A 25,779-nucleotide genomic window follows, 5' to 3' on the forward strand; every position below is an offset into this window, starting at 1 on the left:
CTGAGGTCCACCCGGAGAATAACGCGCAACTTGAAAGAATTTCACCCAACAAACTGCATTCTCCCAGCTCTCTCCTTGCCCGTGGCGGAGCCGAGGCTGGGGCAGCACCGGGGCCACCAGCTCCGGGAGCATAAAACTCGGGATGTGGCACGGGGGACAGTCCCCGCGTACACACAAGAGACACGCCTGGGCAGAAAGAGCACAGAAAGTGCCTCAATGACCGCTTTTAAACCTGAGCTCTGCCCGCAGATGCCACAAAGCGCCGCCTTCTGCTTGCAGGGAAACAACCCCGCCGCGGCGCCCGGCCGGATCCCCTCGCTAACAAAGAGGAGCCACCCGTTGGCAGCAGAAATCAATAAACAAGCAGCACTTTAATTACACGTAATTGCAGATTCAGTGCGATTCCGTAATGGCTTTGAGGCGGTTCGCACCATCTGCTGCGGCAGATCCGTCCCGGGGCTTTGAAGGGGAGCAGCCGCCGCTTTGCTTCGTCGCCGCAGCTGCCCCGGGGCCCGGCGGCACGTGCGGAGGGTGGCGAGGGCGCAACGGGGCCGGGGGCGAGCAGCCCGCTGCCGTGCCGAGGCGCAGATGGCAACCAACAGGCTGCAGCTTCAGGACTCGCAGAGACACACGGTTCGGAAAAAAAAAAAAAAAAAAGAGAGAGGCTTCTTTTGAGCTCGTAAGAAAAAGCGACGAGAAACCACCAAGCCTTAAAAAAAAAAGGGGGGAAAAAAAAGGGGGGGGAAAAAAACGCCGCGCGGGGCAGAGCTCCGCTGCTGAGCAGGCGTTGCACCAAGCCCGGAGAGCTGCGGGGGACTTTCAGCCAGAAGTAAGAATATCAACATTTTTTAAAATCCATTTTGTAGGACAAACACTCAAGCCGTGGGCTTCAGCACCCAAATCGAGATTAAGCAGCAGAGAGGGGAGGAGCTGGGGGCGCGGGGGGCTTGGAGGCAGCAGGAGGGGCCGCATCCTGCCCCTGCCCGAGCAGCGCCGTGCCTCCCGCGCAGGCAGGGGCTGCTGCCAGCACGCGGCTTGGCTCCCGCTCGAGGTGCTGGGGCTGTTCCAGCCCCAACAGCCCTCCTGCTTCCGTGGCCCACTGAATAAAAAAAATAATAATAAAGAAATAAAAACGCAAAAGCATCACTTGAGCTCTCTGCTGCAGCTATTTTGCACGGGAACAGAGATGGAGAGATTCAGGGCGCAGTCTCCAAGCGGGGGGCTGCGAGGTGAGGGCAGCCCTGCTCCCTCTGCCCTCGCCCTAGCTGGGAGCAGCCTCCTCCAGCACCAAGCAGCAGAGGACACGGAGAAAAACAACCAGGAGGCCAACAATCACCCGCCCAGCCGGGCTGAACGCCGCTCGCACCCCACACGGGGATGAAATAAAGCCCTCATTTAAAACACACCGCTGAGAAGGACATTAGGCGACGGGCAGGGTGGCTAAGCGGCTAACCCATTAGACAGGCACAGCTTGAAACCAGAAGTCATTTCAGCCCAGCAGAGCCCATTTAAAAAGCAGAAAGACGCTCGCTAATTGGGGTTATTTATTCGGCAGCTCTCCCGGCACAACAGGGAACTCCCGCGCAGACCTGCCCCGGGCTGGGTGAGGATGGGGCCGGGGCCACGGCCACCGGGCACGAGGTCGCCCGGGTCCCCCGGGCATCACCGAGCGGCTCCGGGATGGGTCAGGAGGTGTCAGAGGGATCCAAGGCAGGGCGGCTGCTTCAGAGCCCTTCTGCTTTTGAAAAGAGGCAAGATGAGAGGGAACCTCTGCCGTTAGGGTCCTCTCCTTGGAAAAGCACCAGCAGGAGCTCGCTCCCTTCAGACACCGGCAAACTCAAACGAAGCAGAGCCAGGGCAGAGGTCCAGGTGCCGACGAAGCCTCAGCCACAGCGCGCACCTTCCCAGGCAGCAGGGGCTCGGCGCGGTGCAGGACCCGCAGGAGCACAGCCCCTGCTACCTCTGCCCCTCGCAGAGCTTTCTGAATACCTAAAAATCCCCCCGTTATCGTGCTGCAGCTCCTGCTCCAGCCCCTCTCCAGCCTGCCCAGCACAGAGCAGGGTCCCCGGGCTTCCCGGCACCCCTGGGATTGGGGAAACGCAGCCGGGGCGGGCACGCGCCCGGCCGCACCAGGCACTGCTTTCGCAGGGGCAGGGACAAAACAGCTGCGGAACAGCAGCCCGGGATTTTAATGGTAAAAACCACCCTATGCGAAGACCCAAATATCTCCTTCCTGCACGGCTCCGCAGCCCAGCACCACCCCAGGACCAGCGTCCTCCTGCACCCTGTGGCACAGGGGAGCCCCCAGCACGCCGGGGGCCGCTCCGGGCGCAGGTCCCCCGGGAGGAGCGTGGCTCCGCTGCACGGCCCCTTCTGCTGCTTGCGACGTCGCTTCCCAGGGTAGCCCCGCGGAGCCAGCTGTCTCCTCACCAGCCTGTCGGGACGCACAGGCACTAAAAATCACATCGAAAATATTGATAGTGCTGAAGTCACCCTGATGTCACTGAAGACAGGCGTGCGCTAGGTGATGGCTGCGCTGCAGCAGCTCTGGGATTTGCATAGCGTGACTAACATCAGAGCCTTCTTCAAAAAATACTGTTCGAGTGCTCTAATCCTTCAGCTGACAAGTATTCGGCTTGTCCCTAAGCATCTTTGTCCAGCGAGAGGCTGTGAAAGCCCCCGGTAAATGCTGGCCCACCCCTGCGGTCACCCCGACCCGCTGCCAGGTGGCAGGAAAGCAGAGCCCACGTGGCCAGCCCCAGCAGGGCACAGCAGCTGCCGAAAGTCTTGAAAAATTCTTCCTCGCACCAAATTCTTGAAAGCAGACTCGCCATCGCATCCCACCTGCCTATGAGCTCTGAAAACAGAAAGATACGGACAGAAGCAGGGATGCGCAGGTCAGCGGGCACCGCGCAGGTCGCGTGGCGGGGTTTGCGTGGTACCTGCGCCCAGCAGCAGGGCTGGCCCTCCCCAGGCTCTGCAAGCCCCTAAATGCATCACTGCGGGCAAAAACTGGCTGCTGTCACCTCCACACACCTCCAAAAGCAGCATCCCTACCCCTCTCCTCTTGTCCTGCTCGTCTCCCTGCAGAGGGTGACCTTCCCCCGTTAGGGCGCACGGGGCGGAGGGGTCCCTGCCACCCTCTGCCCCCAAGGCTTGCCAGGGGCACGGGCACAAAACCTGCCCCGAGCACGAGGGGGAGGTCGTGGGGGAAGCAGCCCAAAGACGTTCAAGCAGAGGCAGCACAAGGTGAAAGCCGGAGGGAGAGCGGCGCCGAGCTGCAATGCCTGGAGAAATCCAAAAGCCTCCGAGGAGCTGAGAAGTCTGAAGATCCAACCACGTCTGGCACTGCTCGGTTAAACAGCCAGGGAGGCTTTTTAGTGCCAAAAATTATGCTTGTAAAAGCACATTAATAATTAAACCCCCATCTAATATATTCATGCAGTCGTTGCATACCGCAAGTAGTAATTAACATTTAAGTACCAAGTACACGAAAACAGATATGGACAGGTTAAAAATGAAGTTCCATCACAATGGCTCTGGAAGCTATTTTTCCCAGGGCTGCAAGCTAAAAATAAGGAAGCCAGCCAGGTCCGTACGGAGCACACGCTGTGTGTTTGCATGCAGCACACGCTGGACGTTACAGCTATGCAAACGAATGTACCCATAAAAAATTCCAGCACACGTTTAAGATCCCACCGTCTGCCCTGTTTCACCACCAGACCTCTTTGGTCACCTTCACTTCCCAATTCCCACGTGCGCCTGCGGTGGCTGCCAAAATGCCCAACCCCAGATTCAGAAAAAAAAAAAAAAAGAGGAAATTGCAGTAACCGTACAGCACCCCGCACCAGGGCGCACCGACGCTGCGCTCACAGGGTGCACGGCTGTGCCAGGGGATCACAGGCTGCCGCGATGTGCACGAAGGACACCCCTGATCCCCCTCGGGAGCACGGCGGGGCAGGCACCCCGTGCCTTTAGCCCCGTCCCCGCAGCCCCATCCCCAGCACCCGCACGGTGCAGGAGCTGCAGGGTGCCCCACAGAGGACACCGGAGACCCCGGGCAGTGCAGTTGCACCTCTGCACGTGGCCATGGGGTGAGACAACTTGACCTGGGCAAACAAACTTTTTTTTTTTAAATTTTTTTTGCACTTTCTTTTGCTGTTTCTTACAAGCTGAGCGCTCCGAGGTGAAGGATGACTTCTCTGCTGCGCCCTCCCCTGCGAGGCTGCAAACAAACCCCGGGGAGCCAACCCCACAAGGTGCTGCGGGGCCAGCAAGCGGAGGTCTGGTTCCACCACCCCGAAGAGCAATTAGGGCATGAGCGTGGTGTTTATCAGAGCAATCAATGCTCGTAGCTGGGAAAGCTTCCTGGGGGGGGGGAGGAAACAAAACATCGATTTTCAGTGAAAAGGCATGTTCCGTCATCCTGTGCCATATACCACACGGTGAAGGCTGCACGGAGAGAGCCTGGACATAAACGACTGTCTCAGGCCACCGTCACCTGAAATGGAAACGTGCTGGAATTGAAATCAGATAGGGGTGAAAAAAAATCAGCACCACAATCACACGAGTGCTGCCATGATTAGGGAAACGAACCCGCTGCCCTCAAAAGAAATACAGGTTCCTGACCCTCCGCACCAGAGCCTCTCTGCCCGCTCCACGGCGGGGACACCTCGCCGAGAGCTCCCGGCCGCAGCCCACCAGCTGCAAATCAGAAATAGGGCCAAAGCCTCAATTCCCCATGTTTTAGGGTCACGGGTTCAGCCCCACGAAGGCATCCCAGCACCCAATCCCCAGTCTCAGCCGGCACGCGCGGCGCCTGCCGGACCTCTGGGCATCTCTCGGAGGATCAGGACACGTTTGTGCAGCCTTGCAGAGACAAAAAGCCTTGCACAAGCGCCGCAGGCTTTTATGCCATAAAAATTCGTTGTGTTCCCCCGTGCCCCTTTGCGCACCCAGAGAATCATCATTCTGATTTTGGAGAGGTTTGCGTTTGCTCAGAGCTGGCTTGAAGCAAAGCGGAGACTGGAAGCGCCCAGCACCCCCGAGCAGCAGGCACAGGGCAACAATTAAAAATCCCAAAGCAGCACGGGCTCTCCTATAAATAGACCCCGCTGTGGTCACGTTGCAAAGTGCGCAGGTCACCTGGAGGTGTAAGAACCACACAGCAGATCAGCAAACTGTCTATAAATACACACACGGGGGGCTGGGGACCGCTTCAGCTCCTCTCGGGCAGGTTTGGGATTGTCCAAGTTCCCAGCCCCCCAGTTACAGACCCCACCAGATGCACTTTTACTCCCTTGAAGACGCATCATCCCTGATGACACAGCCGTGCTATGTTTTTATACACTGCTACCCTTAAAATCATTAAGTTTTAATGTGGGGAACAACCCATTTCCTGATGTAATTTATTCCATTTCCTTCATACACTTCATGGTACGTGCCCCGGTATTTCTTTCTCCTACTGCTGCAACACGCAGCGGCTGCTGGAGATCCTGATTTTCATCCCACTCCCCTAAAGCATCCTTAGGGTGAACGAGAATTACGCCTGTCCCCACTCAACTGAAGAACCATATCAAGAAAATAAATGAATTATTGTGCTTATTGAATGAAGGCAAAAAAACATCCACTCCAGAGGCAACGATGCTGATTGCTGGTTCAGTTCAGTTTAATAAACCTCGAGATTTAAGGGTTTCTTGGAGGCAGCTGCAGGGGAATGGTGCTGCTCTCCCCAGCCTCACTTGTGCCAATCCCTTTCCAGCCCGAACCAGGGCTGAGGGGGGATTCCAGCACTCCAGGCAGCTTCCAAGCCCTGGGACAACCACTCCGGGACAACAAGTGCTGGAGATATTCCTCAAGGGATCTTCTAGTGCCCTGTTACCTCGCTAGGTCAGGAGATTTCTAGCTCGAGGACCGGTTACAGCAGCAGGGTCCCCGCTGGCACCGCGCTCACGTGTGTGTGCGCACGCTTGTCCGAGCTGCCAGAGCTGAATCACCAGGCAGAGGATGGAGATGAGGTTGAACAGCCTATTTTATAGGGATGCAGCACTAAAAATCGAGTGAAAAGAGGCAAGGGATTGTCAGGTGTAGCCAGGAAATTAAAGCTCCTCGATAACGTTGCACGGAGGTAACGAGGCTCGATTTGGGAAATGACTCCTGCGGTTACGAGCCCAAAGCACCACCGACAGCGCCTCTGCTCGCTGACAGGGCTGATCTCAGAGCACGGGTCCTAACCGGCACGTCACTCGGCAGGCTTTAATGAGTCTCCTGGATTAACGGATCGCGCTTAAATGGAACAAGAGCGGAGCAGCAAGCACGGAGCAGAGGCTGCGCCGTCCCTGGCACTACCCGAAGCCCGAGCGGGGCTGCGCAGGCTGGGCACGCTGCAGCGCCTGAGAACACCTCGCTTTCAGGGCTAAGAGACAGCTGGACTGCAGAGCAAACAGGAGAGCAGGAAAGCCACATCCTCGCCCTCTTAAATCTGTGCCTGCGTTGACACAGGCGGGATGAGAGGTTTACAGGAAAAGGCACTTCACCGACAAAAGCCTTTCCGGCCTCAGGTAGCAGCTGACCAGCTAGCGCGGGACGCACGAGGCATCGCGGCACAGCACGCACGCTGCAGCGGTACCTGCGGGGCACACACACCGACGGTGCCAGCCCACACCTGATGCCGAGCAAGCTCAATTTGTGCCGTCCTCGTCCACCTGCGCCACCGCTCGAGGGGGCTGAGCGCTCCCCCACGTCTCACCAAGAGGGAGACGACGGAAATATCGCCGTGGCTCTCCTGCGACTCCGGTATCCGAGCAGACCGAAACAGAAGCTGGGAGCGAGGCTGAGCCCTTCTGGACACGCTTCGCTCGGGAGCACATTGGCTGCAGCCCAGGAAATGAGGAGGCGCTAAGGAGAAGCCACGAAAGGCGCCACTAGCGCGGAACGGCAGGCAGCGGTGCGAGGTGCCAGGAGCACGTCACACGCAGATGTCCTCTGCGGAGAGGGCCGCTTGCTTCCCCTCGGCACGGCGCTCCTGGCTTTCCAAGCGGCCGTGGAGGCAGCTCGTGCCTCAGCGGGCGGATAAAGCAGCTGCCCGTGCCTGCCAGCAGCTCTCACGCACATCACAGCTCTGTTCAACCCAGAACGAAACAAAGGACACAGCTCCCGAACGCTACCCCAGCCTTACTCGGAGCAGCTGTTCCTCAAGGGCCCAAAACCTTTGACAACCTTCCAGCTCCAGCTGAAGACTTCTCCGCTCCGAAGGGCGGCTGAGCTCTCCGAAGACCCACCAACACCCCAAGAGAACCTAAGAAAAATAAAATAGAAAACCGCCCAAGGAATTTGGGAGCCGTTTTGCTGGTGTTGCCGCAGTCTGGTTTTCCTCCTCCTCCTCCCTATTGGTAGCTGATAATAGTAACTGATAACCGATGGGTAAAAACAGGCTCTGCTCCTCCATAAAGGAGAGCAAGGTTCTGACCAGGGTAACAGGGGCACGAGCCTACGTTTGAAGGAGGCTGTTTATCAGTTCGAGGCACTGTGTGCCCCGAATTTTTATAATTTCGAAGCTCTGGGTGTATAAATCCACATTTAGTCACGACCATAAAAACCAAGCACAGAGCCCAGCCTGACGAGGATGGCCAATAACGGCTCGAAATGCTCCGGAAAGGGGCATTAGGAGGTTTTTAGATCAATACAGACATAGCCAGAGGCGTTCCTCATCAAGGCCGGCTATTAACATGCAAAATGAATTGATGCCCTCGCAGCGCCGCCGTTCTCCGGGCCAAGCACGGTGTGAGCGTGTCAACGTTATTACAAATGCAGCGGGACCCCCTAAAACCGGCAGCCGTCCCATTTTGCAGAAGGATCCCCGTGTAGGAGAAGTTGTAACGACTTAACGAACCTCTCGGCTGCACAGGCGAGGCTCCGGCTGAATATTACCGCGATGAATCACGACGGGCTCCACGGCCGGAGAGGTTTACGCGGCAGCGCTCCTTCGCGGCCCCTGCTCCTGCTCTGGGAGGAGGGAACAAGGAGGAAAATTACGGGGAATTTACAGCAGCAAACCGCCCCCACAAGGGGCACGGGGGGCTCCTGGGGAGGAGAGCTGCCCCTCGGTGCCGGGGCTGCTGGCGCAGAGCTGGGGCTGGAGCTGGAGCTCGGTGGGCAGGAGGGCGAGAGCAGAGGGCTCTGTGGGGCTGGGACTCGTTTCCTTCTGGGTTCTGCAAAGCCTCTGCTGCAACGCTATCCCCAAGCCACACCGAGCTGCAGTTTTCTGAAATACCTCGCTATATCCCAGACCAGTAAATGGAGGCTTCCCCACCAGCTGTGCAGCAGAGAACAGCCCCTAAAGGCAGTGGAAATGGCACCAGCTGCTGCTCCCCGAGCAAGCGCTGCGCAAACCTGCCACAATTTCAGAAGGAACGGGGCAAAGCGGGGATTTTCTGCCTGGAGGGACACAATGAGATGACAGAGGCAAGCGATACCCGCACTGCTGCATCGTACAATTCAACAATTCAACTCATGTCCTCTCTTTTTATTGCTCTCTAAGAGGTTTTGGCTCTTCTTTTATCTCAACAGCTCCTTTCCTTCCTTTCATCAGAAGTTTATTACATCATTACGGGATTTTAACTGCCTGTGCCCTGATGAAAGAGACGCTGCATGGACAAGGTCTGCTTCTTCTCTCGTACAGTCGGCGGCAGCAGCCCCGGTACAAAATAATTTCCTTTGTAGTTGAAAAAATGAAACAGAAGTGGACAAAATGACAGCCTCAGAAAGGAGGCAGAAAATTAAGAGCAGAGACTGTGTGATGCTACCGAAACGGGCCCAGAAGTGGGGTCTGGGGGCAGTGCTGGGGCTGGCACTGGCGGCGCCACCAGCACACCCGCCTGTCCTACCCAAGAGCCTCCCCAGCCAAAACATCACGGGAGCCTCGGCCAGAGAGGCGTGCACAGCACTGCAGCTCAAATTTAAGGAAAAAAAAATAGAAATTTTATGTAGCAAGGCCTGTCCGTGACGTCCCCAATCAGCACGGCTCATTAAAGTAAGCCGTTTAATGAAATTTCATTTCTTAACTACACTATTTCCAACACCAGCTTTTTTCCCCGGCTACTGTTCCCATCTGGGTTCACTTACTGAACATCTGTGCGGGAGCACCACAGCGCCCTTTCCTAAATCTCGCCCTTCCAAAAGTCAGCCAAGCCGCTAAAGCAAACGCTGCTACCCCTGAATATTCGGGACTGAACCGCGTTTGGAGCCAGATGTGCACCACGTGGGTGCACCGCCGTGCCCTGGGGCGGGCGATAGCTGAAGGTGCTCCCAGCCCCTCGCTGCCGCGAGATTTAGCATTTTCCTCCAGGCACCTGCCAGCCACTTTGCTGTAACCTCCTCCGCCACAACGCGCCTAGAAAGCATTTCCTTGGACGCAGGAGCGCTCTCACCTGCGGTACAGCAGCAGGAATATTAAAGCAAGAGCGAGGGAGGCTGGTTGGGAACAGCGTTGCCCTCCCACTCGGCTCCGTAAGCTGATTTGGAGCGACGTGAATCATCCCGCACCAGGGCGCCGGGGAAGCGACGCGCCTCGCTGTTCAATATCCAGCTTGTGGAAGCGTGAGTCACGGCTCGGATTGCGAGGCGCGATGCCGTATGTAAATCCTTTCTGAGAACTACCCAAGCACACCGCGCACGTAGCTGCCATTTAAGGGGCCAGACGCAGGCTCCCAGTCCCGCAGAAACGCCAAGAGACCGCAGCCTTCGGCGAACCTGCTCGAAGTTTTTCCCCCGGTTGAGCGGATCCGAGTGCGCCGAGATGCCTGAGCCCTGGGTGAGGTTGCGGGGCGGGGGCGGCTCGCAGCACCCCGCTGCCGGCGGCACAGCCCCGTCCCCTCTCCGCGCACCAGTCACAAAGCAAACGCGCAAACAAACCCTCCTCACCTTTATCGCAATCTGTTCCAAGGGTGGGAGAAAGGAACACAGATTACGTCCGCTTCCCGGCCAGGTACAGCAAAGACGAGGCTGGATTCACTTTGGCTTGTAGCAACGAAAGCCTAGCGGTGACCCCAGTCCCTAAATACCGAGTCTGGACACACATTTTCACAGCAATTCACGCCAAACCCGCCCATACTCCATTTCGCACTGACACATGCGTTACTCCGTGCACCCAGGAGAAGTCAGCCCCCAGCACCTCCCGTAAAATCCCGTTCGGAGCCACATCGGCGCCTGCAATGGGGTGGGAAGGAGGCCGTGCTCTGCCCCACCGCAGGACAGCATCCCCGGGGAGCCCCCGGGAACGGGCAGGGCAGGGGGCATGGCAGCAGCCTGCGGGAGGGAACCGGGGGCAGGAGGAGCGGAACAGCCCCGGCCACGCATCCGCAGAGCAGAGGGAGAGAGCAGGAGAGCAGGCGCCCAGCCCGGGCTGGATGGCGCCGTGCCTCCCCGCTCCCCGCAGCCTGCACGCGATGGCAAACCAAGGATTCAAGTGGTGGGGAGGAACAGAGCCACCCCAGACACGCTGCTGAGAAGAAAAGCAGCATGATTTTATTTTTTTTCTCCCAAAAGAATGGATATGGGATAGATCTAGCCATTGCATTTCCTCCATCTCCCTTTCTACGGGTCTAAACCAAACCTTCTCGCTTGTTGGTTACCCTCAGCAGCTACACAGGTCCCGCTAACCAGGCACGACCGCAGTCGCTTCTGCTCTCACACAGCCAAGTTCAATACGTCCAAATCTCCAGCAGCAAAGACACGCAGGGCTCTGGGGAGCCGCGTTTTTACGCTTCCTCCCCTCCCTTCAACAGCAGTCCCCCTGCTCCTCTCCTCACCGCCATCCCCAGGCAGTAAAGACAACCGCAAAACAATGCCGCTTTGGGATTTTTTTGTTTTGTTTTGTTTTCGCAGCTTTAGCGATTTTAAAACACGTAAATATGAAGCAAGGGTCAATGATTCAACAGTGATTAAGTATGAAACATTCCAGTTAGTACCCATTAGGCTTGGAAAATACCCATTATGTTCCCAAAGCATTCCCAAGAGCGCAGCCAAGCAGAGCCCAAGCTGCCTTCTTGGAAGGCCTGATGTATCTTGTGAAAACACCGACTTCATTTTGGTAAGCAAAAGAATAACAAGAGACGATAAAAGAATTAACGTATTGTAGATTCTTAATACCATTTCCCCAGAGAGTGGAAAAACAACTGAGTCTAATGGAAATCTTCTGTTCTCAAAACCATTTGCACTGTTATTGTTTGCAACTGTGAGAGAAGAAGAAAACATAAAACCCAGCAGTTTAACTTTCTGAAAAATCACAGGGCTACCTACTTTTTTCTTGAAGAATAAAATTAAAACGCATCTGGGATGTAAAGTTTCCACCTTACAAAATCACAAATAACCTGCAACAGCCTTACAGACTGCAGGGCTAGAGCAGCCTTCAAGCGTGAGCTTGTCCCAGGAGCTACGAGACATCACAGACCTGAAGCCCGCTGAGTCTAGCACAGAACTTCCTTTCATCCCTTTGGAAAACTCCAAGCTGATATTTCAGATCCTGCAGAATCCTGAGGATTTGAAACACTTTATGAAACATGCAATTAAGCAATGCGGTTAAATAACAGAGCCTGGTTGCATCATTCTTTGCAAGAAGAAGGATCATTTCTGCGTCTCAATCTGCTCCCAATTATACTCGAGATATTGTAAACTGCTATTTTAGTTTCTCTCCAACCAAGAAAAAGCAGAGGAGCAATAAGATTAATTCACCAAATTACATTTTCTTTGTCTACTGAAAAGCTGCCGTTAGGCAGCAGGATAAGAACCGTGCTGCCTCCGAGGCAGGCAGCGGGGCGCGACGGGGGCCGCCACCGTCCCCCACGAACACCCCGGAGCTGGGACACCCGACAAGGCGCCACCACCTCGAGCAAGAAGTTCCTTCTTTAAAAGCTATCTGAAGAGGAGATAGCTGCCAACAGGACATTTTATATTCCACGCTTTGGCAGCTAAAATTCTATTAACCTCTAAAAATAAGGAGTGATGGCACGATGGCCGGTCCTCATCTATAACTGGGGAGGGCCACCGAAGGTCAGCACTGCGGGGCACCTTCAAGGTGGCATTACTCGGAGAGGGCACGGTTACTGCTCACTGCACCCATGCTCCAAATAAACTTATTTCAAGATAAGCTGACGATTTCATTTCCCTGGTGAATGAGATATCTAATTATCAATAATTCACAGGCACAGACAGACGTGCAAGTGGTTTTGAGAACCGAAGGAGAAACAGAAGTAATGACTCCTGGAACGAGAGCCAGCACAGAGACAGATCCAGAGAGGGGTGAGGAGGCGCGCTCCGCATGCACGTGTCAAAGCCGATCTAATTTCAATCACATACGTTACAGTCTAGGTGCCAGCTTAACGGGGTATTTTCCCCCGCACACTCTGCGGTTGGTATATGACAGGATGCTTGCCTGGATGGTGCCCAGCTCTACCTATCCGGATGGACAACTCGCTCTCGTAGTCCGGGCGAGAGGCAGGGTCGTGCTCGTATTTCTCTTTCGCCGCTCGTGGGTCGTAGCTCAAGGCAAATGCCGCGTGGGGGGGTCCGCTGAAACCCTGCAATGCAAGAGACAAATTCAGGCTTTCCCCGCATCTTCCCCGCAGCCTTCTCCCAGCCCCATCCTCAGGGAGCACCACGAGCAGATGTTATGTGCACAACCACGGTGTTATTTCAGCGGAACCTGGCCAGAGGCGCCTATGAACTTCAGTCTCGTTTGGAATATGTTCCTGTGCCATTCGTAATCCCAAGAAAACGGAGCGGAATGGCCAAAACCAACACTGCCCAGCTACGCGTAACGTCTGCAGGGAACTGGGCAGCAACCTGCAGCGAGAGGCATCCCACGAGCGAGTCCTGCCAGCCTGGACACGGCTCACGAGAACCTGCTGCGACTCAAGGACGTGCCAGAGCCTCCAACTACATCGGCCAAAGGAAACCTGCAAGACACCAGCTCTGCCCTCCCCAGGGCGCTGGGACACGCAGCGGGAAGATCTGCGGTGCTGGGTGCCCCCAGGCTGCTCAACCCAAATGCAGCCCAAAGCTCCCGACCCCTGGCAGGGCTGGGGCGTTTCCACCAGCACCAGCAGCATGCACAGGATGGATATCTGGATTGTGCCCGGTGCCACTGGCCAGGAACATGGGCTTAGCTGCTGGGCTGCTGGCAACAGAACAAACGGACGTGCCCCGAACAGCCAGCGGCAGTAACGGGAGACTCGTCGGGTAAGGTCACGTTAAACAAAAATAAAGGTTAAAGATGAATAACTAAACTGTCTATTCTCCCATCATTTGCATAATATCGTCTGACCAGCACTATTAATACTCATGACGGATCTGCTGCCTGCTCTCTCCTGCAGTTTAATCAGGGTGCTTTCACCTCCTTTAACCCAGCACCTGCACGAGGTGCTCGAGGCTGAACCCGCCGGCAGAAGGGAGAGACTGCCCGGGGAGGAACTGCACAGCTCGTCTCAGCAGCTGGAGGAGCTGAAATACAGAAACACGGGCTTTATCCAGCAAAACCTGGATGGTTTGTCACCGAGAAAAAAGATGGGGATTTCAGCATCACGACCCAACTTAGGCTCAGACGGGAAGGGACCAAGAATGAAAGCTCATGGGCACGTCCTGCTGCTGGCACCCCTGCAGCTTGGTCTCCTTGTGCTCCTGAGGAAATACCAGGAAATACCAACACCACACCAACCTGAGGAGAAACAAGGACAGGCATCTTATTAAAGATGCTACAAGCACCGTGACGGCAGCTTTGCATGCTTTGTCGCCACCAGATTCGTGGCTTCCCCCAGCCCAAAGGCCTCTCCCCTGGGTCTTGTCGGCACAGAGGGGCACGGCCAGAGCCTGCAGCACTCTGTGCGCGACAATAACCCAGCGAAGGGGATAAGAAATCTCTCGTACGAGCCCAAGCAGGCTGGCAGCATGCAGAGTGCCCTCTGTTACCATCACACAGCTACAGCTGGAAACAAGCGGGCTCCTCCTGAGGTCGAGACCACTTGCCCCAAAGTTTGCAGCCCTGCAGAAAAGCCGCCCCCAGCTCCGTGCCGCGCTCTCGGCACACCACGCGGTCACCAACGTGGTCCCCAGGAATGTGCTTCCACGGAGGCAAACCTGAAGACATTTTGGATTTCTGTTGTAAGGTTAAGTCACCTCCCCGTTGGCGGGCACAAACACACAACTCCATCAATTTGGAAAAATATTAGTGACCTTCAGCGAGGCACGCGATTTATTCCAACTGTGATTGCTCTGAGTCATTTCAGTCCGGTCCCTGCATGAGTCCCTTAATTGGAATGTGTCAGTGGGTTAAAAACGCATTAGGAAGAGAAGAGGAAAGTCAACCCACATTAATTAGTTCACGCCACTAATTAGTATTAACTGAAATAACCACGGGGGCTGATTATTTCAGAAAGCCTGATGCAACGAGAGACTTGGACAGGAAGACCTGGAGAGCTTGGAGGAAAACTATTCTGGGACAAGGGAGTCCCCACCGTGCTCCTTTCTGTTTGCAGAGCTACAGCAGGAAGGTCGTTAGGTTTCCATAGCCCTTTTTAAAAAAATAAATAAATAAAATAGCTCTTTTTTTTTTAAAAAAAAAAGCATCCTTGCAGACAGCAAAGAAAACCCCACCCCACGCAGCACTTGTCTAAGTAGGCACAACATGCTTTTGCTATCGAAAAGCCAGAGCAATCCTGAATTAATTTGTACGGAGACATGCCCCTCTCCTGTTAGCACCCCGGGTGACACAGCAGTCACCGGGGAACTGATTTCCTCCTCCTCTGGTCAAACACCCCGGAGCTGCCCTTATCGATGGCGCACCACCCGGCACAAGGCGAGCTTTCACGGCCCTGCCCTCTCCTCCCACGCTGCCTCCGCCCTGCTCTCGGCGAGCTGTGCCGTGTTAAATACCCAATAAATCAATCGGGGCATCCATTTCCACCCTTTGCACATGCCGCCCAGCCGAGGAGGTGCTCGAGGTCCCGCAAGGCAGGAGGCAGCAGGAGGCGGCGCCGTGCCTCGCGAACCGCAAATCCAAACGGTGCCTCATCCTGCTCCACCATGGCACTCACCACCCCAGCCCGGACCCTACCAGTGTACCAGGAATATTTGCTGCCACCCGCACAGACAGGGGGCTTTGACCCCCCTGGGTTAAATCAGAAGGTGTTTTCCCCTGGGGGAGCAGTCGGTGGGTGCAGGGCCCCCTCGCGAGGCGGAGTTTTGGAGAACAAAGCGGCCGCTGCCCTCACCATTCCGCAGCCCTACCCCTGCACCCCGCTTTGATCAAAACTGAGCACGTATCTCTACTTATATGGTCAGCAGCGCTAAAAAGGGACGCACTTCAAAGTAGGAGCAAAGCAGCCAGCTGTAAAACTGAGATATTTGGGCAAGCAACTCTCTGAAAGACAAGAAACAGGCGTGTGCGCATCTATCTCTGCTAGGGCCGGGCCGGCGCTCCTGCGGGGCTGCACGTAGGTGCTCAGGCCGGAGCAGAGCGAGGCCCAGAGGTGGCGTCAGCAGCAGCGACCTGGGGGAAGCCAGCCCAGGCCTCCAGCTCCTGGCCCACAGGGCCAAAAAGCCACCCTGGCTGGAGACCTGAGCGCAGGACTCATCCTCCTGGAGGCAGGCTCTTCCCAAAGTGCCCCGTGCCAAGGACGTGCAAACCGTCCTCCCGACCCCTGCTGTATGGGACCGGCTTCTCTCCTTTTTCGTGTTCTGCCTTCCGCAGGGCAAAGGGATAAAACAAAAAGGATGAAGCATCTGCTGGCTTTTAGATGAAGCAAGAAAAGCCCAGCCCTATCGGCCACGTCCTTCCCCAGGGACGCGGCAGTGCGGAGAGGAGCCCCTCGGCGGGGTCAGGCCCTCCTCGGATTCCCCTCGCTGCCAAGCCGGCCTCCTGCACGAGCTGCTGGCTGAGCTGAATTTAAACCGAAGGAGGAATGACAAGCGGGTGACACCTTTCAGAAATAAGCTGCTCTTCCCCACCCGACGAGCGAAAATAAATGAATAAAGAACTCGGGACGACAAGCCCCGATGCTCCGGCTGGGTGCGGGTCGCTGAGCGCCCAACGTGAAGGTGCTGCCGAGGCGCACGGCTCGGGGAAGGTCGGAGACACGGCGCTTCCAAGTCACTCTTGTCCTGGCTTTTCGCCCAGCAAGCATCCTGGCGGACCTGCAGCAGGCTCCTTCAAGCCCGAGGAGACAAAGACCACAGCCCACCAGCTAATAGCAGAAAGCGTTTCGAGGGGGAAAAGGAAACGGAATGAATTGTACCACCTTATTTCGTGAATAAATAGCGTTGCGAACTCGTCCAGGAGCTAACACGGAGAGGGAAATAAGAGGCAGCAATAAGCCACGCCGCGATGGTGCCCGGAGGCTCTCATTTCACGCTTATTAAAAGAGAGAAAGTGGTAACAGAGCGGAGGCCAGAAAGCGATAAAAGGAGAAGAACAAAGCAGGGCGGGGAGCCAGGAGAGACAGGGAGAGCTGGCACATCTGCAGCCCCGACGGACACGGGGCGGTCGCATCCTGCCTGCACCTCGCTTAGCTTTGCTGCTCCTGCACAGCGCCAGGAGCGGTACAAAGGCTGTGCAGCAGCAGAGCCACACGTCTCCACCTTCTCTCAGGCAGATTAAAGGATGCATAGTGAGAAACGTGAAATAGGGTCAGGTAGAAAGGACAACGGCTCCCTTAGAAAGCGCTCAGTTATCAGAGAGGGAACTTCCAGGGGAGCTCAGCTGGCGGGGCGCAGAATCCCCCCGTCCTGTGCCTGCAGCACCCGCTCGCAGCCCACTGAAAGCTAACACGGGGTGAATTGCCAGGGGTGGCTGCGCCCCCAGCCCTCCCTTGGCACCCACCGATGCCCATCCGACGGGACATCGGCCGGTCACACCGCTCCCGAAGTCACCCCGAGGTGTCCCAGGGGTTGTGCCACCATGGGGCGCAGCACCTGCGGCAGTCCTGCTCACCGCCTACACTCTGCAGAGCCCTGCTCGCTTAAAAATGCATTAAAAAATAAATAAGCCGACGGCCACCTGGCTCTATCGATCCCCGTCTCAGCGTCGTGCCAGGACAAACGCGGAGCCAGGGCTCCTCGCAAAGCACGACGCGCCCCCGCGCCGCTCCGCAGGGACCTCAAGTCACCGCTAACCGGGGACGGGCGCTGCCTGCAGCTGGGGGCGTGCCTGGGGCTGGGATTTGGTGCTGCCAGGAGCCTGCCTGCCTCCAGGAATGTCCCCAAAATGCAGTCAGACTGCTCCGAGGTCTCCAGCACAGCCTCGGAGCCTGTCGGGCACAGCATCCCAAAACCAACCCAGACGAGCCCCTCCTCGAGGGAGGCAGAGTTATCGCAGCCAGCGTTGACCCGGCACAAGGGGACGGGGCGAGGGGAGCTATCGGCGGGGACACGAGGAGGCCTGGAGCCGCAGCTCCTTCCCAAAGCCAGGGACCGCTGGCAATCCGCCACTCAAAACACTGAAACCGACAACCCGAGCGCAGCCTTAAATACTCCCTGCCACGAGAGAGAGAAAAAAAAAAAAAAAAGAAAAAAAAGCCTTTCTCAACCCTGAAGTGGGTGCAATCGTATTTATCATTGGCAGCAGCTGACGCGCAGCTTCGGGACATAAGCAAACAGCTCGCCCTCGTCGCCTGGCAGCCCTGGGGAGCGCAGCCCAGCTGCTCGGGGTGGCAGCGGGTTCACCCCACACCCCGCGGGATCTCCTCCCCGGTGCTTGCAGCAGCAGCACCCGAACCCTTTGCGTTACAGACGGCATCCCCCGAGCCACTTTTGGCTGCGGGAGCGGGGCCCGAACAAGCCGGGGGGTACCCGTGGACAGCAAAGCAGGGGCAGCTTGCTGCAGCAGGCAGGGAAACGCACCGTGCCCCCGTGCAGCAAGCGGGGCCTCCAGGAGCAGGAGCAAGAGCAGAGCGAGGCCGTCCTCACCAGCTGCCCCCTGCTGCGGGGTAACAGTGCTTAAAGCGAGTCAACACTGCCTTTCTCTGCCACAAAAGCCCTGCATTACGCCTAAAATTACCTGCTGCTCGCTAAGACACTGAATTTTTCCCCACCACCACCACCGCCCCTGGAGCAAGGGCTGCAGCTCAGCAGCTCTGAAGCCTCCACCCCGTGCATTTTATGGCGTTTTGTTACCTCCGGGGTCTCGCTGCAGTTTCTCAAGAGGCAGTCCTGGAGCAGCGGGTGCTACCCCAACGCGTGGCCCCACCGCAGGCCCCAGCTCCGCTAGGGACAGGGAGCAGCCCCCGGGCACAGTGGCCAAGCCCCTGAGCCCTGCATCACAGCCTCACTTCCCCACAGCCTGGGCTTTCCGCAGCCTTCAGCCCCGTCCCCAAGCCCGCTGCCCTGCCCGGCACCCCCCTCCAGGGCACGTCGGAGGAAGGAGTTTAACGAGGGCCAGGGCGTGAAAGAAACCCCCCCAGTAACCCCACATCCACAAAGCCCCGCGCAATGAAGACATCTTCGAGGCAAATTTATTTCCTTACACGAGATTAAGGGGGCACCGAGCACTTCAGGTACGTCTCGCTTCGCATTTTAATTCGGAGACTGCTACCGAGGGACCTGCGATAACGGCGGGACGGACAGGAAGGCATTTCTTAGCCAATTCTTCTCGGGCTTGCTAATGAGAGCCTGGTCAGCGCTGCAAAGCAGTCAGGTGTGGCGAGATTCCTTCCACTTCCCCCCAGAGTTCAACAAAGCCTCGTAAAACCTAAACCAGAGCACATGCAGTCAGGGGCAGGAATCAGAACCGTCCCTGTAAGTCTCGAAGAGATGCCAAATACAGTTTAAAGAGAACGTGAGCTGCTCTAGAGAAGATAAACGCAAGGAAAAAAATAATGCGTGGACGACAGGGCACGTGCTCGCGTGCTCCTGGCAGGCACGAGAAGAGCTTGGGGTCTACGAACGCAGCCCAAAGCCCCACTCCCAACAGGCAGCTCCCATCCCAGCGGGGATCGCCTTCCTCGCCTCGCCACCAGGGCTGGGAGGGAACGGCTTCTCCCAGGCCTCGCGCCGCGCTCCTCGGTTAAAGTTGGAGCCCCCGGGAAACCCAGCACCACCAGCTTGTTCTGTTCGGGGCCGAGCCCAAGCAGATCCAGGCTTTCAGCCTCGAATAAAAGAGCTGGGCCATGCCCCGAGGGCCTGACCCCACAGCACGCCGACCCCGCAGCGCTCCCCGGGGCCAATTTGGGAGCTGGGCTGCGGGAGCAGCTCCGACCCCATCCCCGCTGCCTTGTGCCGGGCTCACCAAAACACTTCCCGGAGCCGCAGCAGCCGGCGCGGGGGGAGGCCCGGGGCTCCCTCTTCCCACGCAGAGCATCTTCCATCTGGCTCCTCCGGCACCGCGTCCTCCCACGGCCCAGCAGCCGCGCCTGCCGCAGCCAGCCCGTAGCTATGGCAGCGCTGCTGCGGGAATTGGAAAGGAGAGGTTTGTCCACAGGCGCACACACACACACACAAAAAGAAAAAAAAAAAAAATAATCAGCGTTTTCACATCGGGTTTGCTCCGGCAGCGCCTCGTGAGCCGGTAACACCGAGCTGGAAGGCGCTGCTCTTACAGAGCAGCCGGCAGCAGCGCGACACCCAAACTTTCCCCTAATAACTGGGAGCAAGGCAGCCGGGTATCGGTTTGTCTGTAACTGACGGAATATCACTGCAAGTACATTTTATTCGCCGCTAATTATCAGCCGCTTTGATAACCCGTAATTCTTCTCAGTTGCAAACAGCAGCTTCAATCACCGGCCTCCGCTGGTGCGCCGCCAGAATCCATCCTCCTCCTCCTCCTGTGGCAGCGGCCGGCGCATCCCGCAGGGTGGCCCCGCAGCACCGCAGCCAGGTGGGCTGCCAGCAGTAAAAATCAGTAAAACCAATCTCCTTGGCCAAAGCAACGTTCGTATTAAAGCCAAGCGTACAGATATTTTCCCCGTCGGCGCGTCCGGCGCTCCAGGCTTCGGGGGAGGAAGCAGGAATGTTGCTGGCACCCGGCCCGGGAGCGGGGCCGGCCCCGACGGCGCTGGGCTCGGGGCGAGGGCTGCAGCCCGTGCCGGGGAACGGGGCCGCGCACGCGATTCCCAAGCCGCCGAGGAAACCCCGGAGGTTCGTTACAAAACTTCTCGTTTTGTAACGGCGATGTTGGGCACGGCCGAAGGGAGGCGGTTTGGGTAACCTTCGCCGTTCCAAAAACGGAGGCGCACAAATATTTTTGCCTTTTCCCCTGCAATCTAGCAGAAAATAGCTTGCTAAACAACCAAGGCCCACCTCCGTGGCGGGAAAGGAAAGGTCCCAGGTCACCGATCTCCCGTCCACCGAGGAGCTCAGAGAAACCTTGAACCCCCACCAGTAAATTCGCCTAGCAGAGGACCGGCTGCGCGAGCACGCAAGCTTCGGATGCTGTGTGCTCACCTCCTGCCCCAGGACAGTGGAGGGGAGAGCTGGGGTAGGGGATGGCATCCCCCTCTCTCTCCTCCCAAACAGACGCTCGGAACAAAAAAAAATAAAAATAAAAATACAACAGGCTGTTCTTAAACTCCTTCGGCTCCAACCAGGGTGAGCACTGCCCACCAAAACCAGTTGGGACGAGCCCACGTTTCCAGTCGCTTGCTGGGAGGAACCTCGCCGGGCAGAGGCAGCCTCGCAGCCAGCCCGAGCAGGAATCTCCCTCGGGAGAAGGGATGTCCCCTCGGGAGCAGGAAGGGAGCAGGAATTTCCCTCGGGAGCAGGAAATTCCCCTGGGAGCAGGAATTTCCCCGGGGACAGCTCTGCCCACCAGCACCACGCAGACGCGCCCGGCAGGACGCAGCGAAGAGGTCCGTGGCACCGAGTCAGCGCTACAATATGAGATTTTAATTGTTAGCAATAAACCTTTAAGCCTCCGAGGGGATTAACAAGAGCTTTTTCTCCACATGCTTATTAAAGTCTAATGGAGAGCAGCTTCGCATCTCTTCTCCCTCCCTGCCCCCTCCCCACCTCGGATATCCGTAACGTGGCAACACGGATTTTTACAGCCCTTATTATGCAAGGCTTTTTGCAACAGTAAGAGAAAAAGCAAACAAAACTTCAATTAACAGCTCATTTTTTACACAATATACTTCTCAGGAATGATTTGCTAACAGCGCAGATTGAATTAATGGGGGGAAAGGCGAACAAAGAGGGGGAGAGGCCGCTGCTGCTGCTGCTGCTGCTGCGCCTGCGAGGCCAGGAGCCCCCGGAGGGGGGAAGGCAGCGGCCACCAGCCCCGCTCCCCCTGGACCGCCACGAACTGCAGGGTGCCAGCCATCAGCCGAGCCCTGCAGGACAGTTCTGCCCACAGACAGAAACCCACAGGCGAAGAGCGAAGGACTTGGGATCCTTCAGGGACCGAGCGGCGACACGTCCACAGCGTGCCAAAGCTGGGCGCGCATCAGATGTGGTCGGCGGAGCCCGTGAGAAACGGGGAGGGAGAGCGGCTCGGCTCGCTATCGATCGCCCCTCCGACAGCGAGATGCTGTGCAGCACTGCTCAGCTACGCCCCGTTCAAACCCCATTTCCTTAAGGCTCTCAATTACCAGCAGAAATCCCCGGTACAGGGATGGGGAAGTGTCACCCCTCCGACGCGCCCCCTTCTCCCCGCACCATCGCGCCCGAGCCCAGCAGCACCGGCGCAGCCTCCAGGGACCGAGCCCGCGGCAGGCTCATTTCCAAGGCCAGGCTTTCTGCTCTGTTTTTCTTTCCGCGGGTCTCGCGCAGTGCATCAAACAATTACCAGCGTAGCGTGTCTCCTGGGCTTCGCTGCTAACCACCCCGAGTGCCTGCGGGAGGCCGGGCAGCGCCGGGGGAGCCCGACACCTTCCTGAAGCGCAGCGCAATAAACCCACAGGAGAGGCCCTTCATTCCCTTCAGCTAGTCCAATTAATTTGTTAATTCATTACAGAAGAGAGGCGTAATGAGGGACAAGGCACTTGCTAATTACCACCACCGAGAAGCTAACCAATTTCCCTTCCTCCGGAGCTCAGGAAGGGTCTGGCCCAGCGCTGAGCCCCAGGGCTGGTCCCGTGGGGCACAGCTGCGTTCTGAGCCGGGGAACTCACTGCTTCCCCTAAAACCTGCCGCCGAGCAGCACTCGTCCTTCGCACTCAAGGGTAAGGCATTCAGGCGCTGGATTCCAACCAAGACAACTTTCAGCCCAGAAATCAAGCTCTGAAGCCAGCCCTCTCCCCTCCAAGGCGCGCAGGCGCTGCTGCCAGCGCGGAGCTAACACAGCGGGGCTGGTGCCCAGCGTCTCTCCCCTCTTTGTGCTCCCTGCTGATAAATCGGGGCAGCATCCACACTAGCAGGAGAGGGGACACCATCCCCATCTTCCCTCCTCTACTTATTCTGCCAAAACCTGCAGGAACCACTCCTGGGGCCACCTCACCCATCCTTGGACTGACCGAAAAAGAGAAATGTCAGCTCTGCATTTTGAGGAGGGAAACAAACACGGGCACAGCACGACCACGTGAGCCAGGCTTGTTTTTCTAAACCCAATTCCGGGCAAGGACAGACAAAAGTAGCCCAGAGCAGCAGCCAAAACCACGAGGACGCTCTGAACCTGGAAGCTGTTCATCACCCCGGGCCCTGCCAGCCGCCGGTCGCTCCTTCGCCATCCCCGGCACGCGCGGTCCCGCGGGGACGATCCGGCACACGTGGGTGCCACGCTGCACCGCTTTTCGAGGCTGAGCCACCTCCTATGCTCGCACCAAAGGTCAGGGGCAGCTTCCAGGAGGGGTGGCACAGGCTGCAGTCCTTGTGCAGGGTCTCACCGAGCCGAGCAGAAGGCGCCACTGCAGCAGAAGTCAGCACGCTTCCAGCAGGGCGCTCCATCGGCGGCCACACCGGGCTGTAAATCCCTGCAGCGCTGCTCCCCTCCTGGCTGCATCTCGTTCCCTGCAATCTAAACGCTCGTTAAATATCATTTATTTATACGTGCAGTATTTACCTCACCTATAAAGCCGTGACAGGCCATAAAGAAAAGCACGCAGAACGTAAACCAGCAGCAAGATGCCTTCGTGAGCCGGCAAACCAGGAGCGGACTCCTGCTGCCAGTTCTTCAGTTTGCGTTAGCTGTGAGGCCCGAGGACACCAGATTAACATCACGTCACCGTCTTGTTGATAATTAGAGCATGAGAGGAGACAGGCAAGCATCACGCAGATTTCCCCACCCCAACCGTAACATCCCAAGGCACAGGGCGCACGGCCCCAGCAGCCTCACAGCCCTCTGCAGCCCCACGCTCCCAGCCTGGAGAGGAGAGGAGAGGCATCCGTGCGCCCAGAGCACCACGATAGGAGCCTCGCGCTGGCTGAACGGAAATAACCAAGCCATTTTTCCCCCCCCCAGGTTCTCCAGCGGCATGCCCCTTTCCCGTGGAGCCGTCAGGCTATTAACAAGGCACGATGCGCCACCAGATTAGCCGTGGACGCCTGTTTTACAGCGCCGAGCTCCGGGCAGCAGGACGCAGACAGCAGCCACCCCCGCACGGTGGAAGCCAGGAGGTGGTTGCGTGGCTGCACCTCTCTCATCCCGCGGCTGCCAGGCCCCCACCTGAGCCGGATGCGGCCCCGAAGCCAAGCACGCGGGGTCAAACCGAGCCGTTTAAAGAGCTGCTCCCTGCCAGGCTGGGGCCGTGCAGCGGGACGGCGCGAAGGCGCGTTTCTCAATCCGGCTGCACAAAGGGAAGAGAAATCCCCTCCGCAGCATCTCCGTGCTGCCGGCTCAAAGCAGGAGCACGTCGCAAGGCAGCGGCACGCCGGCACCCGCAGGCATCGCCCTGGTGGCCTCTCGGGGGAGGCACAGGCAGAAGAGGCACCGAACTGACTCTTCGCAGCTCGTCTCCGAAGCAGGCAGCACGTCAAGCAAACCCGGGTGAGTCACAGTTTGCTCTGATAGCAAGCTGACACGGTGCTGCATTTATAGACGGATGCATATATATTTTCCGCGAGCTGCGTGAAAGCTGCCTTCCTCTCCCTGACAGTTCGCCACCCAGCCGATTGTAACCTTCTTCTCCTCTTCTCTGTCGTTTTAATGGCAGGTTTGCATTTCACAGCAGAGGCATTAATTTGGGTTCTGCCGGGAGCACATTCAAAGGCAAGATTTGAAGCTCGAGGAACAGCCCGTGGCGCTCACCGTGCCCGCAGATGAACGGGGCCTCCTTCAGGTGCTCGAATCAAGCACATGAAGGTTACAGGAACAAGTCCCGCAGGTGATGGAGACGATGCTTCCCTCCACCACGGTCCCCAGAAAGGGGCACGGAGGGTTCCAGGCGCCCTCCCTGAGCCTTCCAGACGCAGTCTGATGGCAGGCAGGGTGCAGAGGGACAGCCTCGCCACAGCAAGGAAAGGAGCGTGGAATTTCTCCAGCACCCCCACCACCTTTTAGAGCCTGGAAGGCTCCGTCGGCAGCCCCCTAACCCCGCTTTCCGCACAAAGGTTTTGGCTGAACTGCAAACCGCCCAGGCCCAGGAGCTGCAGCGGCGCCCTCTGACACCGGTACCATAAAGCAGTGGCCACAGGACAGTCACAGCACTTCAGTCCCATGCCCCAAAATTTAATAAGCCAGAAAACGCATATACACAGACGAGCACGTCCTTTGGTTAATATTCAAAAGGAAATGCCTCTACCTACTCCAGCAATGAGGATGTGCAGCTAATTAGCTTTCTAGGAGTCGCAAATGAACAGGAAAAGGCGCATTAAGAACGGGAACTTGCGCTGGGCATGTCTCAGAGAAATCAAATTGCATAAGAGGAACTTTTATCCTGATTGTAAATTAGCACCGGCAGCAAGCCCCGGCACATTTTCACCGCCTCCTGAGACAATTAACCCGTTAAATTCGGCCTGGGTAAATCGGAGGGGAGAGCTGCACTAAAAGCTGGCAGAAGGAAGCAGCCGCTGGGTTCGGGGGTCCCCAGCACCCACCGATGGACCCCCCCCGTCCCCACAGCTGCTTCTTTTCCGTGTACGTGCCGCACGTGTACCTACTGGCCCAGGAAAGATGCTTCCCACAGTCCGATCCAGCTGACTCGGAGCCCAAAACGGGGCAATTTTAAGTAACGTGCGTCCACGCCTCGAGCACGCACAGAGGTCTTTGCCTTTCCCCCCCCGCAGCTCGCCACCGCCCCCCGATTCCCAGCCGCCCCCCCCCCGGCTACGTGGCTCGCGCAGACTGGGAGCGGCGCGTCCACCCTCCGGGCACGTCCTGAGCCAAAGCGCAGGCACCGCCGCTATTACACGGGAGAACGTCCCGTGGATATCTGAGCTCTCGAGTCCTTCCCAAGAGCGCTCGCCAAAAATAGCTTAAAATTTCCCTGTGCAAAGTGCCCGACCCCGGACCGCGCTCCAAAAAAAAAAGCCTGTGAACGTCTCTCCACTTTGCTGTGTCCGCCCAGGAGGCCGGCGGCACACCCGGACCCCGCCATGGCCTTCAGTAAACACAGGGATGAGGGGGCAGGAGCACAGCACAGCCACGTTTCAAGAGGGTGAGCAGGATCCGGCCCCTCCTGCGACCACGCACCCCCGTCACCTCCTCCACATCAGGCTGCTCAGCCCTCACCGCTGTTAAAACCACGAACGCAGCCACAAACGAGAGCCTGGAAAGCCCCAGCCCAGGTACAAAACACCGGGCGCTGGGCACGACCCAGCCACGCGGGTCCCCTCCGCGGAGCACCTGCCAGCCCAGGAGAAAGGCTCTGAAAAAGCTCGGGAGATGCTATTTGTTTTAAATCCAAGGAGCGGTGTGTGTCCCCC

General features: G+C 57.4%; 2 protein-coding genes across 5 annotated transcripts in view; one reads left to right on the forward strand and one right to left on the reverse strand.

Annotated features, from left to right (window-relative positions):
* The window catches only part of SLC39A11 (solute carrier family 39 member 11), a 151,862-nt gene that overhangs the window by 112,361 nt on the left and 13,722 nt on the right, over positions 1-25,779 (reverse strand). For 3 of the 4 annotated variants that reach the window (XM_066980129.1, XM_066980127.1, XM_048064472.2), the window contains one exon: positions 12,431-12,575. In XM_066980129.1, coding sequence (XP_066836230.1) covers positions 12,431-12,575 — 145 coding nt within the window. The remainder of the gene's footprint in view (positions 1-12,430; positions 12,576-25,779) is intronic. The other variant, XM_066980128.1, reaches the window with a different exon arrangement.
* RPL38 (ribosomal protein L38) overlaps positions 1-25,779 on the forward strand; it is a 226,944-nt gene that overhangs the window by 33,262 nt on the left and 167,903 nt on the right. The window lies entirely within an intron of this gene.

Source organism: Anser cygnoides, chromosome 19, assembly GCF_040182565.1.
Source record: "Anser cygnoides isolate HZ-2024a breed goose chromosome 19, Taihu_goose_T2T_genome, whole genome shotgun sequence".
In the NCBI taxonomy this organism is placed as follows: domain Eukaryota; kingdom Metazoa; phylum Chordata; class Aves; order Anseriformes; family Anatidae; genus Anser; species Anser cygnoides.